The 13,160-nt window shown below is 32.5% G+C and overlaps 1 protein-coding gene across 1 annotated transcript; it reads left to right on the top strand.

The window, feature by feature from the left end:
- Positions 1-1,449: 1,449 nt before the first annotated feature.
- LOC101898425 (very-long-chain 3-oxoacyl-CoA reductase) lies at positions 1,450-11,656 on the top strand. The gene is made up of 5 exons (XM_005180938.4): positions 1,450-1,866; positions 2,260-2,306; positions 10,473-10,548; positions 10,618-10,958; positions 11,031-11,656. Exons 1-5 carry the CDS (start codon positions 1,704-1,706, stop codon positions 11,364-11,366), a joined length of 963 nt encoding a protein of 320 aa, XP_005180995.2. The 5' UTR covers positions 1,450-1,703; the 3' UTR covers positions 11,367-11,656.
- Positions 11,657-13,160: the final 1,504 nt, after the last annotated feature.

Raw genomic sequence — 13,160 nt, 5'->3', positions numbered from 1 at the left:
GAAACAACTCCGGTGAATAAAGTCCCTAAAATTGTCAAAATATCGAATATTGGGAGGTACCGATATATGCAGGTTATACGAAGGCCTACATACGCAATTTTTTGTCATAGGCTGTAGTATCCATTGCTAATTCTAAAATTCTAAATTCTAGAAAGAACTTCTAGTATGGATTTTTAGACAACACCATTGAAAACTGTAGCTAAAATCATCAAAATACCGAATATAGAGAGGTGTCGTCATATGGGGGACATATTATATCGTGGACCTATATAGATTATACTCTTCCAGGGGGTAAAGTATTCAGAAGGAACTCCTTTTGTGGATTTTCAGATAATTTCTTTGAACAATTTAGCTACAATCATCAAAATAAAAATAGGGGAGGGGTTGGTTACCGTTATATGGCGGCTATACGATATCGTGGATCGATATAGACGATACGGACAGGGCTTAATCGTCTTAAAATTTTACGCTGATCAAGAATATATGTACACTTTTTTATGTCTAAAATTATTATTTCGATGAGTTACAAACGGAACGACGAACTTAGCATACCCTCCATACTATGTGGATGTATAAAAAAGTGCACTTTCACATGGCAAGAACTGCCACAATGAGTATTCCAATGATTTTGCAATGTTTCAGAGAGTTCTTCTTTCAAAAGCTCCTCTTTCAGAAGTCCTCTGCAGTTATTTTGGGTATCGGCAGTTTTCAAAAGGTCTTCTATAGATATTTTTTATATTTACAGAAGTTTTTAGAAGATTTTGCTTCATGAACATTTATTTACAGGTTTTTTTTACCATTTTTTGTTTTATTCCATTTTGCTTCTTACTTAATATTCGGTGGTACTCAAATAAAATATAAATTATTCGGCCGTACCATCATCAGCCGAAAAATATGCTTTACTTTTTATCGAATAACTTACAGCACCAACAACCCCTAATGACATGCCACTCTGTCAAACTGAAAATCATCTGCGGCAGACGTTAAAAATCAAAACAAGGAAAATATCAACCCCACACACAAGAGAATAGGGGGTTAAACACAGAGACATTTATTCATTCAGATTGCATGTGTGAGCATAACGGTATTGCTGGGGAAACATTTGAGAGGCAAACAATGTGTAATGCGCACACCCTTTTTTTCTGAGTAGGAAAACATTTGCACACACAGCGAAAACTATTTTTAACGAAAGAGAAGGCTGAGAACGACAAAACGAAATTATGCCGGTTGAAGAGCCATGGCAATGTGAGAATGTATTTGGGAGCAGCATGTACAAAAAGGGGGAGAGAACACACTGATTGCCTCCTTATCAACAACCGCCAGTCATATGCCGACCCAGCGCACATGAATATTTGGCGTATGAGTTCTGAATATTGAATAGAAATAAAACGACTCAAAAAACCATCAACGGGAAAAAATTAAATAAAAGAAATGCCGAGTTGCTGTTCTCTGCATTTCAATTGGAAGCCAGACATACACATAGAACAACGTGTGGAACATCACTCGACACTAGGAGCTCACTCATTTACTTGCTCTAGCTTCACTGAAATCAATGAAATAAAATAAAATTTTTTTCAAGTGACATTAGTTAATAAAAGCGCCACAAACTAAGCGAACCAAAAAATTTATTTTTCACAATAACGCACGGAATAGTGAGAAAATTTAACAAAATTCAATCGAAAAGGGCTGCAAACAAACTTATTATGGATTTCGATACGAAGTGTATGCGTCTAGTGGGTACGGCTGCCGTTTCCATTGTTGGATATCAACTTCTTACAAAATTCCTGCCATGGCTGTATATGAACATAATTGGTCCGAAATTTTTTGGACCTAAGGTCGATGTTCGTCGCATGGGTTCATGGGCTGGTAAGGTGTTTTTTTGTTCTTTTTCGTTTTACAAGAAATGTGAATTGGAGAATGATAAGAACATAAGTCATCACCGGTGTGTTGTTGTTGTTTTTCTTTATCGAAAATGCATTGTTGTTATCAATGTGAAACATACGTACCTAAGGAAAATTAGTAAAATGTGATAAGATTTTTGGTGATTATGTTTGTTGGACTCCAAACAATTGCTCTTTTCCAGAACCAGCAAGAATCTACTATATTTTCGTATTTTTTTTCGGAAAATCGGTTATCGTAGTTAAAAGTTGTATATTCTAGCAGTTCTGGATCAAATCAAATATTTTGTGTGAAAATGTTAGACAAATTCTAATTTATTTTGTTTTTCCCACATTTTTTTTTTTCTACAATACCTTCTAGTTGTTACTGGTGCCACCGATGGTATTGGAAAAGCCTATGCAAAAGCGGTAAGTTGTTGAACAAAAATTAGACTCCAGCATGGGGAAAATTATGCTGGTGATTCACTCGCTCATTAATTAATTGTTAATTAGGAAATCAGAATGAATTGTTGAAAGCATGTTGTATAAACAACTAAAAAAATGGGCGAAGCAAAACATAATTTGTGTGTCTTCCAGAGCAAAAAAGCCTCTTTTCTAAATTTTTTTAAGACAATCTGCTCAATATAAGGAGTGAAGAACCGTATTTTTAAAGGATTCCATAACTTTCCAACAGTGTGGAGTAAAACATACCTTAAAATCTCACTTTGTAAGAGCCGATGAAGCTTATGTATTTGTCTGATGTCGTTAATGGAACAAATAACAACTAAAATTGCATTTATTCGACCGGGCCGAACTTTTATTACCCCCCTCATAAGGGAACAAAAATATGTCAGAATGCACCCCTTTCGAATAAGTATAACAAAATAATTTTTGGTTTCCAACAACAACAACAACGCGATCGTAAAGTACTTTCAAATAGTACCATAAAATCGAAACTTCATGCTACAGCGTTAAATATCAAATCGGGTTGACGGCAATAAAGCCAAACGCCATAATTTTTACCTTGCTTTCCAAAATACTCCAGACACAATAGTCCAACGGATTGTTATCCGGAGATTTTGGTGGTCATTGTGCGCTGGAAATGAAGCGAGGAACCTCATTTTGTAACAATTCTTGGGCAGCTTGTGCTGAGTGCTATGGTGCTGAGTTCTGTTGGAATGTCCAAGGTCTGCGGCCAAAATGTTTGCGTGCCCAAGGCTTTAATCTACCCTCCAGGATATTTTCGCGATAATATTCGGCATTAATTCTGATGCAACGGTCGATTAATACGAGCGGAGAGCGCTTGAGTTCTGGTGGCCAACGGAAGGTGGACATTTTCAGCTGACTTCTTTGGCAAGGAAACACGATCATTTTGTTTGTTTACAAACTTCTGGACAACGAATGTTTTCTCATCGGAGAAAACCAAATTCAGCAGTTCACCACTTTCGAACAAGCGAAGCAACTCTTTACCTCTTATGAGTCAATTTTCTTTCTGTTGCGGTATAAGTTCTTGCACTTTTTGGAATTTCAATGGCTTTATCCCGAGCTCATTTTTTGCCGAAAGGAATATTGTGATATGTTCAGCTCACGAGCCTTTACTTTTCGAACCATTTCTGCTGATGTTGCTGTTTTCTTCCGTCCACTTCCTTGACGTCGTGCTACGCTACCACTATCACGGTAACGAGCGATGGTATGAGACACAAACGATTTATTCGCATTTAAATGCTGGAGTGCTCTAACGATAGCCACTTGTGGTTTTCCAGCCAAATAAAAATAAAACGAATAACTTTTTTCTGGAAAATTCTCACCAAAATGTTTTCGTACGCTTGTAAACAATCTAATGTCACTGGAATAATTTTAACAACTGTCGGACGAGTGGCTTAGTAATGATAGTAGTCTAAAGTTGGTTGCAATTTTTTCATCTCACCCTGTACAGAGTTGACGTATTCAACTAGAATCAAAACATGTAAAAAAGCAGTAAGTTCGGCCGGCCCGAACTTAATACCCTCAACATTTGGATTGAATTTGTAAATTTTGAAAAAAAAAATTTGTCAACTTTTGTCTGAACCTGCATAGACAATTTTCCGTCCTAGACTGTTGTTTCATGCATGTATCTATAAAGAACATTCTGACAATTTTGAAAATCTTTAAATCTATAATGTGGAAAGTGCATAGATTCATCTTCATATTGATTTTATTATATGATTGAAAAATAAACACGTGCAATGAATTGTAAAACTTATTTTATTTAGTTTTTTTACCAATATCTCTAAACAAATATTTATTTGGAAACGAAAACCGCTAATGATTTATTTAACCCTGGAATAAGTTTTAAATATGTCTATGATGAGATGGAAGGTACTTGACAATGACTCTTCGAAAGATTTTCATGAATTAGCACATTTTCAATACATCTGCCACCACCATTTGCAGTGCAATGCAAATGCATTTAACAACACTCGCTTTATTTGTCCAACCAATCGATGCAAGTGTTTATTTGAGAATTAATTTTAAATGCATACATTTCTATTGCTGGTGTATTCAAATGATCTGCAAACAGAAAGTTTTTTTTTTAAATTTTGCAAATATGTATTTGCCTGGTCATCGCCTAGGTTAATGTTAATTAAAAAAATAAACTGTACTTAGTGCATTATAGTCTTTCACCTAAAGAGTATTTTAAGGAAGGAATTAGACGGAAAAAATTAAATGAAAAGAAGACTCAGGTTTCTCGGGGATGATGGGATAATTTCAAGCATAGCTTATACATATATAGTTTTTTTTTTCTAAGAAGTAAAATCTTTATTTTTGACTTAAAGCACGTTTACATATGCGAAAACCATAAAATGTCACCTGTCAACTTCATTGCGTATACGTTATGGCCATGGTAGAAGAATACAGGTAGTCCTAAGAATTTTGACACATCAATGTTCCAAATCGTTCATGTATCTACCTGTATTTTTCTACCATACCATTGACGTCTACGACTGGAATTGAGCGTTGGATCGCCTGGATTTCGTGTTTTTCGAGGTGCATGTAACTTTTTTTCAAAATTATATTGTCAGAACTCATTATGCAGCTATCGAACGATAAGGGTTTACATATGTGTTGTCATTTTTGATGACAATTTTGATTAAATTATATTTTTCCGATAAAAATAGGGCTCGCTGTGATCGAAAAATAACATATACACCCTACTCATGTATTTCACAACTGAAATATCGTCCTTGTATCACAGGATGTGTGGAACTTCAAAATATGGAAAATTTATCGTCAGAAAGCAGCTTTAGAATTTTTCCATGGTACAAGATTATAGGAAACATTGAACTGTCAAACCAATTTTGAAATTGAGAATTTTAAATGAAAAATTATTTAAATTTATAAAAACTATTGAAAAAGGCACATTATAACAGCCTTCGATTGACGCCGTATAAGAAAACATATAAAAATCTACTTATATTTAAAAAAAATAATTTTTTGACATATTCTGTATTCTTCTACCATGGGATTTTCCTAAGCCCTTTTTAAAATGCTATCCGTTGCCCTCCTCCGTATTGTCAAAATTCATGTCATTGTGAATTAAAAAAACGTAAGGTAAACAAATAATTTTGACAGTACGATGCATGGTAGAAGAATACAGGTAGATGCATCAACACTTGGGAACATTGAAATGTGAAAAAATTTAAATGTCTTTTCAAATATGAGTAAATTTTTATATATTTTCTTATACGTCGCAATTCGGGGGTTATTATAATACGTGTTTTCAACAATTTTTACAAATTTAAATAATTTTTCAATCAACATTTTCAATTCCAAACTGGTTTGCGTCTACTTATATTCCATGCGTCTACTTCTACCATGGTACGATGATATTTTGATCACAAATGTACTTTTTTTTGTTGTGCTCACACGACCTCTTTAAATATCTTCCAGTGAAAATTGCAAGTTTTATAAATAGATTGTAAATTGTAATCGGGTTTAATCCCGATATATGATCAATCATAAACATTATACTATCGAAAGTATATTGTGATTGATCAACAATCACAGTTAACCCGAGTAATAATTTAGTATGTAAACACGCTATTAAATGACAAGTAAAATAAAACAAATAGAAAGGGCGTTTACATACGAATCTTTATCCGGGTAACCCTGTTAATTGACCAAAAAGTACTTAATATTCGGATTTATTGTTTATTTGGTAATTCAATAGGCCTTTTTCTTACAACTTTCTCAAACTTATTCTACCTTTTACCCATGGTAGAAGAATACAGGTAGATGCATAAACACTTTGAACCTTGATACGTCAAAAATATTATATGTTTCTTCAAAAATAAGTAGAATTGTATATGTTTTCCTACACCATCGGAGGTTGTTATGATATGCGCAACAGATTTTACAATTTGAATAATTTTTTATTCAAAAATTTCCATTCCGAAATTGATTTGACAGTTTATTACCGCAGCAGCTGTGTCGAAACGATTATCTGTATTCGTCTACCATGCTTGTACCATGGTTTTACTTATGAAAAGGTTAAGAAGGTAACCATGTGCAATCATATGTTTACATTTTTATTTAAATGAATTTTGAAAACATCTCATTGTCAAAATGTATATTCTGGAATCCATTGTAAATCAGAAATGGGAACCTATTTTCTATACAAGAAAAGATAAATTACAGAAAAATTGACAGCTGGATAAAATTTTGATTCCATTTGATTTACCGTGGTAGAATCAAGAAGGTAAAATTATGCAAACATATGTCTACGATTTTTTCAAAATTATTCGTTTGACAAACTTCTCATTGTCAAAATATATATTTTATAATTCATTGAAAATACACAAATCAGAGATGGAAACCTGGTTTTTATACAGTGAAATTTGACAAGGTAAATTACAGAAAATTCAGGGATGGGTATGCTTATTTGAAATGACTTTGCCTTCTTAATTTTACTATGGCTTTTACTATGAAAAATTAAAGAAACAAAGCTAAAATAAAATTGTTTACATTTAATAATGTCAAAAAAACTCACAAAATCTATAAGAATTGAATACTGGCTTCATATATTTTTCATTTGAATGAATCGTATGTTTCAACCACATCTTCACCATTAACTATGAGTGCCTCAAACAATTTGGTGAAAGGGATTAACCAATTACTAAATTCAAATTTTTCTTCTTTTTCTTCTTAAATACAACTTTTCATTCGCATGTAAATAAATGCATTATTAACTATTAAAAAAAAAAAAAAAAACAAAAATTGAACTAAAGTCTCACGCAACAATAACGGATTTGCAACGAATTGGCGGCTGACGTTAAACTTGTCGCATTCATAATTTCCATTCAATGCGTTTATAAACATTTCGATTCGATAATGAATTGCCGCCAAACCAAATGAAGAGCCCGCGTTTGTTTGGCATGCCAAGACAAATGTATTTGAACCCAAAGGGTGTCAATAGATTTTTGTATCGATATTTGAATATGGTGGTGCCATAAATACATACGGCCGACAATGTTCGTCGTATTCGATGTGTACGTGTTGAAAATAATGATGAGTTAGCGGAATACCAATAATAAGGTACACATATTAATTCTTTTTTTCGTTTCGTTTTGTATAATTATGTGCAATAAATTTAAACAAGAACTTTGTACAAAAGGAGTGAGAAGGAAAGGTTTTGAGCGGGGTCAAGGGTATTGGGGAAATTTATTTCGTGGTGGGCATGGTAAAATTAAGAAGGTAAAGTCATTTCAAATAACAATATCCATCTCTGTATTTTCTGTAATTTACCTTGTCAAATTAAACTGAATAAAAAGAGTCCCATCTCTGACACAATGAAATTATAAATATACATTTTGACAACGAGATGTTGTCAAATGAAAAATTTTGAAATAAAAGGAAACATATGATATCGTGACTTAACCTTCTTAATTCTACTATGCGTAGTGGATTATTTTTTTTTTTTAAATTATTTGGTTACACGTGTAATTATCTTGGAATTGGTATTGAACACATATTTTTGTAAAAAAATAACTTTAATTCTAATATAATGTTGACTTTTGGAATTCTCCATAAAATCCATTTCTGGCCACTGTTCTTAACCAGGCTTTACAAAATACAAGACAATTGCGTTCATGTTTATTTGCCAAAAGACTATTTCTTATAATACATCAACCACGGCCTATATAAGGTCGGCCATCTGACAACTAAATTTGCTGCCAAATTCAATGGAAGTAGAATACAAGTAGATGCATCAACGCATGGCAACATCGATTCGTCAAAATTTTTAAAATGTTTTTTTTTTTAAATAAGTAAATTTTTATTAGTTTTTTTATACGACACCAATCGGAGGTTGTTATGATATGCATTTTTCAACAATTTTTACAAATGTTAATAATTTTTCATTGATAATTTTTAATTTTGACAGTTCATTGTCTCAGCAGCTACGTCGATACGTATACATGTATTCTTCTACCACACAAATTACATAACTATTGATTTGTTCGATTTTCGATATGTTTTTTACAAATGTAGGGTAAAATTTCCCATATGTAGAAGTTGCACGTGTGATACATGAACGACATTTCATGTGTGAAATATAGTATGAGTCATGGCAGAAGAATACAGGTAGATGCATCAACGCTTGGGAGCATTGATATGTCAAAAAAATTTAAATGTTTTTTCAAATATAAATAGATTTTTATATGTTTTCTTATACTACGTCATTCCAATTTTGGAATTGAAAATGTTGAATGAAAAATTATTTAAATTTGTAAAAATTTTTGAAAAACGTGAATTTTAATAGCCTCCGACTGACGAAGTATAAGGAAACATATAAAAATCTACGTATATTTGCAAAAACATTTAAATTTGTTGGACATATCAATGCTCCCAAGCGTTGATGCATCTACCTGTATTCTTCTGCCATGAAGCTTCCTAAGCACTATTTAAAATGTTGAATAAAACAGCTGATCTCTTCCATATTGTCAAAGCTCATGTATTTGTGAATTAAACAAACAAAACTTAAAAACAAACATTTTGTCTATATGAGGGGATCATGGAAGAAAAATACAGGATTGGGAACATTGATATGTCAAACATTTTTAAATTTTTCTTCAAAAATAAGTAGATTTGTATATGTTTTCCTATACGACGCCAATCGGATGTTGTTATGATATGCATTCTTTAAAAATTTTTACAAATTTGAATATTTTTTCATTCAACAATTTCAATTCTGAAATTGATTTGGCAGTTCATTGTCCCAGCAGTTGTGTCGATGCGACTACCTGTATTCTTCTACCATGGAGGGGATTTATATTTATAGAATGTTTACATTAGAGCTTTCGTGGTTACCACCTTTATAAAAGCCAAAAAACAATCAGCGCTGCGGTTCATTCTCTTGCTTTGCATCTGCAAAATTATAAAGGAAATACAGAGCCGATTTATTTAAGATTTATGTAAACGTACTACTCTTTAGCTTTTAGATTACAGCTCCTAAAAGTCCGCTACAAAAATATTTAATATACGTGTAAACTCGCCACTTGCCGCTAAAAATTATACTGAATTTCTTCCATAAATGAATCCAAAATCTTAGGTAACGCATCCGACAAACAAACAGACCACATCTACCTAGGACAAAGTTAAAAGCAGATCCTCAGGTGAGAGTACAAAAAAGACTTTTTTGACTGGCTTAGCCAAAGACTTAAGATGAGAATACATAAAACGCTTTTATTGACAGGCGTAAGTCATCGGCTGGCTTCTTCGAAAAAGAACAAAGGAGCGTAGGGCCAAAATCGAACTATTTCAAGCAAAGACTCCTTTGTTCCTCTACGAAGAAGCCAGCCGATGACTTAAACCAATCAAAAAATCTCTTTATGTTCTTCCACTCTTAAGTCAGTCAAAAAGCGTTTTATGCATTCCCAACTTAAGTTGTAGGCTAAGCCAGTAAAAAAGGCTTTTATGTACTCTCACCTTTAGCTTTTTATGTACTCTCACCTTTAGCTTTTTATGTACTCTCATCTTTAGGCTGCCTTCTTCGAAAAGAAGAAAAGCGTTTTAGGTTGACTTAGTTCGATTTTGACCCAACGCTTGTTTTTTTACGAAGAAACCAACCGATAACTTTTATGTATTCTCACCTTAACCGATAACTTAGTGTAGCTGACGAAACAAAAAAGTTGTGCCAAAAATGGTAGAATTAAGAAGGTAACCCCATGTATTATGTTAAATTTTACAAGATAATTTTCAGAGAATGCAGAGGTGAATATTATTATTTGCATGCATGGTAAAATGAAGAAGGTGTAATTTACATTGTCAAATTTCACTGCATAGAAAATAGGATTCATCTTTGATTTCTGTATATAAAATGGATTTATAAATATGCATTTTGGCAATAAGATGTTGTCAAATGAATAATTTTGAAAAAATTGTAAACATATGATTGCATGACTTTACCTTCTTGATTTTACCATGGTATGTGGTATTAAAATGTAACTCAAATATGAAAAAAATTGTCTTGTGTAAACTCAATAAATTAAGTAAATGCATTAATATTAAATTTTATTTACCAATAATAATCTTTCTTTAACGCTTCTCTATTTTCAGTTGGCTAAAAAGGGTCTAAATATTGTTCTAATCAGTCGCACGCCCAGCAAATTGGAAGCTGTCGCAAAGGAAATCTGTAAGTATTGCATAATTAAATATTTCTCTAATACACCAAAAAACCCAAACACTCCTCCATATATTGCAGCTGAAGCCTACAGTGTTGAAACAAAAACAATCGATGTGAACTTCACTTCGGGTCCCGAAATTTATGAAAAAATCAAAACAAACATTCAAGGATTGGATATCGGTGTTTTGGTTAATAATGTTGGCATGAGTTATGATTATCCTGAGTTCTTTGTTGAATTTAGTCAGAAAAATCCGAAATTTTTATGGGACATAATTTCCGCCAATGTACATTCTGTAACCCATATGACGGCATTGGTTCTGCCTGCTATGGTGGAAAAGAAGAAGGGTGTCATAATTAATATTTCTTCGACGGCTGGTGTTATACCCAATCCTCTATTATCTGTCTATAGTGCCACAAAGGTATGTATATTTTGTAGATAACTTGAAAATTGACAGAATTTTACTTATTGTTGTTGTTTTGTTCTCTTTCAGGCCTTTGTAGATAAATTCAGTGCAGATTTGCAAACCGAATATCGTACCCGTGGCATTTTCGTTCAAAGTATACAACCCGGATTTGTGGCCACAAATATGACGAAGATTCGCAAAACTTCCGCCTTTGCTCCATCGGCCGACACATATGTCAAGTCCGCTTTAAGTACATTGGGTATTGCTGAACGCACCGCCGGATATCTGCCACATACTTTAATGCAAAATGCCATAAATGGCATTGGCTACATTACCTGTGAACAATTCGCTAGTCAAATAGTTTTTAAGAATCTGCTGAAAACCCGGCAACGCGCCCTTCGCAACATTGCCAAGAAACAATAAATGGGAGCTAATTAGGGAATTGAATATAAGATTGAAATTTCTGTTTAATTTCAAGTGCATGCAGTGGACTGGGTTAATATTTAATTCTTAAAAAAGCAATGGCAAACAAATAACTTTGAAGTTGTTTTAAATGTCAAACTAAACCCATGCTAATTTAAGGTGTCGTATGCATTTTTAACGCTTTTCAAAACGTGTCATATTCAATTATAAATTAGATAATTTTTTTAGTTTAAAGTCAAATAAACATAAATACATACATGTTGTACATGTGTGTGTATATTGGAAATCAAGCAGTATCAAAATCTAAACGGACTTCGGCAAAATATTGCGGAGTATTTTTGGTGAATTTATGTGTATAATATATATTACACTATTCAGGTTTGTAAAAAGTTAAATCGACTTTAATTAATTTATAAATTTCCTTCTAAGCAGAATAAATGTGAAATCGGATGGAGATATAATGGGAGCTGTTTAAAGTCGTCAAACATTCAGGCTTTTATTTAAATACACAAACCGTTGAAATCTGTCTACTTCTAAAGGCTCTATTAGCCCAATTTTTTTTTAACGTATGTATGGTCATATTTTCCATATGTAAAAAATGCACATATCGTGTGATACATGGAAGACATTTCACTTGTAAAATCCATGAGTAAATTACATGCGTACATTTTCGACCACAGCGAAGCCTATTTTCATCGGAAAATATATATATATATATATATATATATATATATATATATATATATATATATATATATATATATATATATATATATATATATATACATATATATATATATATATAGATATATATATATATATATATATATAGTCTTTTCCAGAACTGCAAGAATGTAATAGTTTTTACTACTACAACCGATTTTCCCTTTATGATATCAAAAACTTATTGCAAAGCTAGTAGATTCTTGCAGGTTTTCGAACAGCCCAATAATTTAATCAATTTGTTATGTGAAAATATATAAAATTAAATTTGCCGAAAAGTTCATCCATAAGGTAAGGTTTTTTTTTTTAAATACCATATAATCACATTGAAATCAAAGGATATAAAAAGCATATGAAAGTGACAGCACATATGTAAACCCCATTCCATCTGATAATGCCTTAATTACAACATTCTTATTGTAGTAGGAGACACAGGACATTTGGCATATGATTTGACATACTGCAACCCATTAGGAATCTAGTAGTACGTTTAGATTTACGAAATCCTCTCGATCTCAAATGTCAATTCCATAGCGTATAAGCATGGTACATAAATACAGGTAGTCGCATCGACACAGCTGCTGGGACAATGAACTGTCAAATCGATTTTGGAATTGAAAATGTTGAATGAAAAATTATTAAAATTTGTAAAAATTGTTGAAAAGTTCATATTATAGTTGTGTTCCAGTACTTTTTAGTAGTAAAACTAGCAGAAGAGAGAACAGTTCGAAATGTCATTCTCATTTAGGTTTGCTCAAAAAATAAGGGAACGGAAAATTAGCAGAAATGCGATAAAATGTCAAAATTCAAAATTCCAAAAGTAAACAGCTTAAATCGGACTGGTGAAACCTTACTGAAAAGGGCGCCAACATTTAAAAAATGAGTATTGAAGACCATAAGTTAAAATTAATAATTTATAATAATAATTAATAATCTGATTCCTCATTCAGCCAGTCCTCTTCACTGCTGGAATCATCCAAAAGTGAATACATCAGTTGCTCCATATTTTCTCTTTTTGTTTTTTGCACGACAAATATTAGTTTTTCTTTAGTTTTCAAGTTGATTATTTTC

The sequence above is a fragment of the Musca domestica genome, unplaced genomic scaffold (genome assembly GCF_030504385.1).
Source record: "Musca domestica strain aabys unplaced genomic scaffold, Musca_domestica.polishedcontigs.V.1.1 78, whole genome shotgun sequence".
NCBI classification, from domain to species: Eukaryota; Metazoa; Arthropoda; class Insecta; order Diptera; family Muscidae; genus Musca; species Musca domestica.
Note: the sequence above shows the minus strand (reverse complement) of the source record. Positions and strands in the feature narration are given on the sequence as shown.

Excerpts from the sequence above, each read along its gene's own strand:
- LOC101898425 (XM_005180938.4), top strand. The coding sequence starts at position 1,704 with ATGGATTTCGATACGAAGTGTATGCGTCTAGTGGGTACGGCTGCCGTT. Across the intron at positions 2,307-10,472 it reads GAAAAGCCTATGCAAAAGCG|TTGGCTAAAAAGGGTCTAAA; the intron begins GTAAGTTGTTGA and ends CTCTATTTTCAG. Across the intron at positions 10,549-10,617 it reads AGCTGTCGCAAAGGAAATCT|CTGAAGCCTACAGTGTTGAA; the intron begins GTAAGTATTGCA and ends CATATATTGCAG.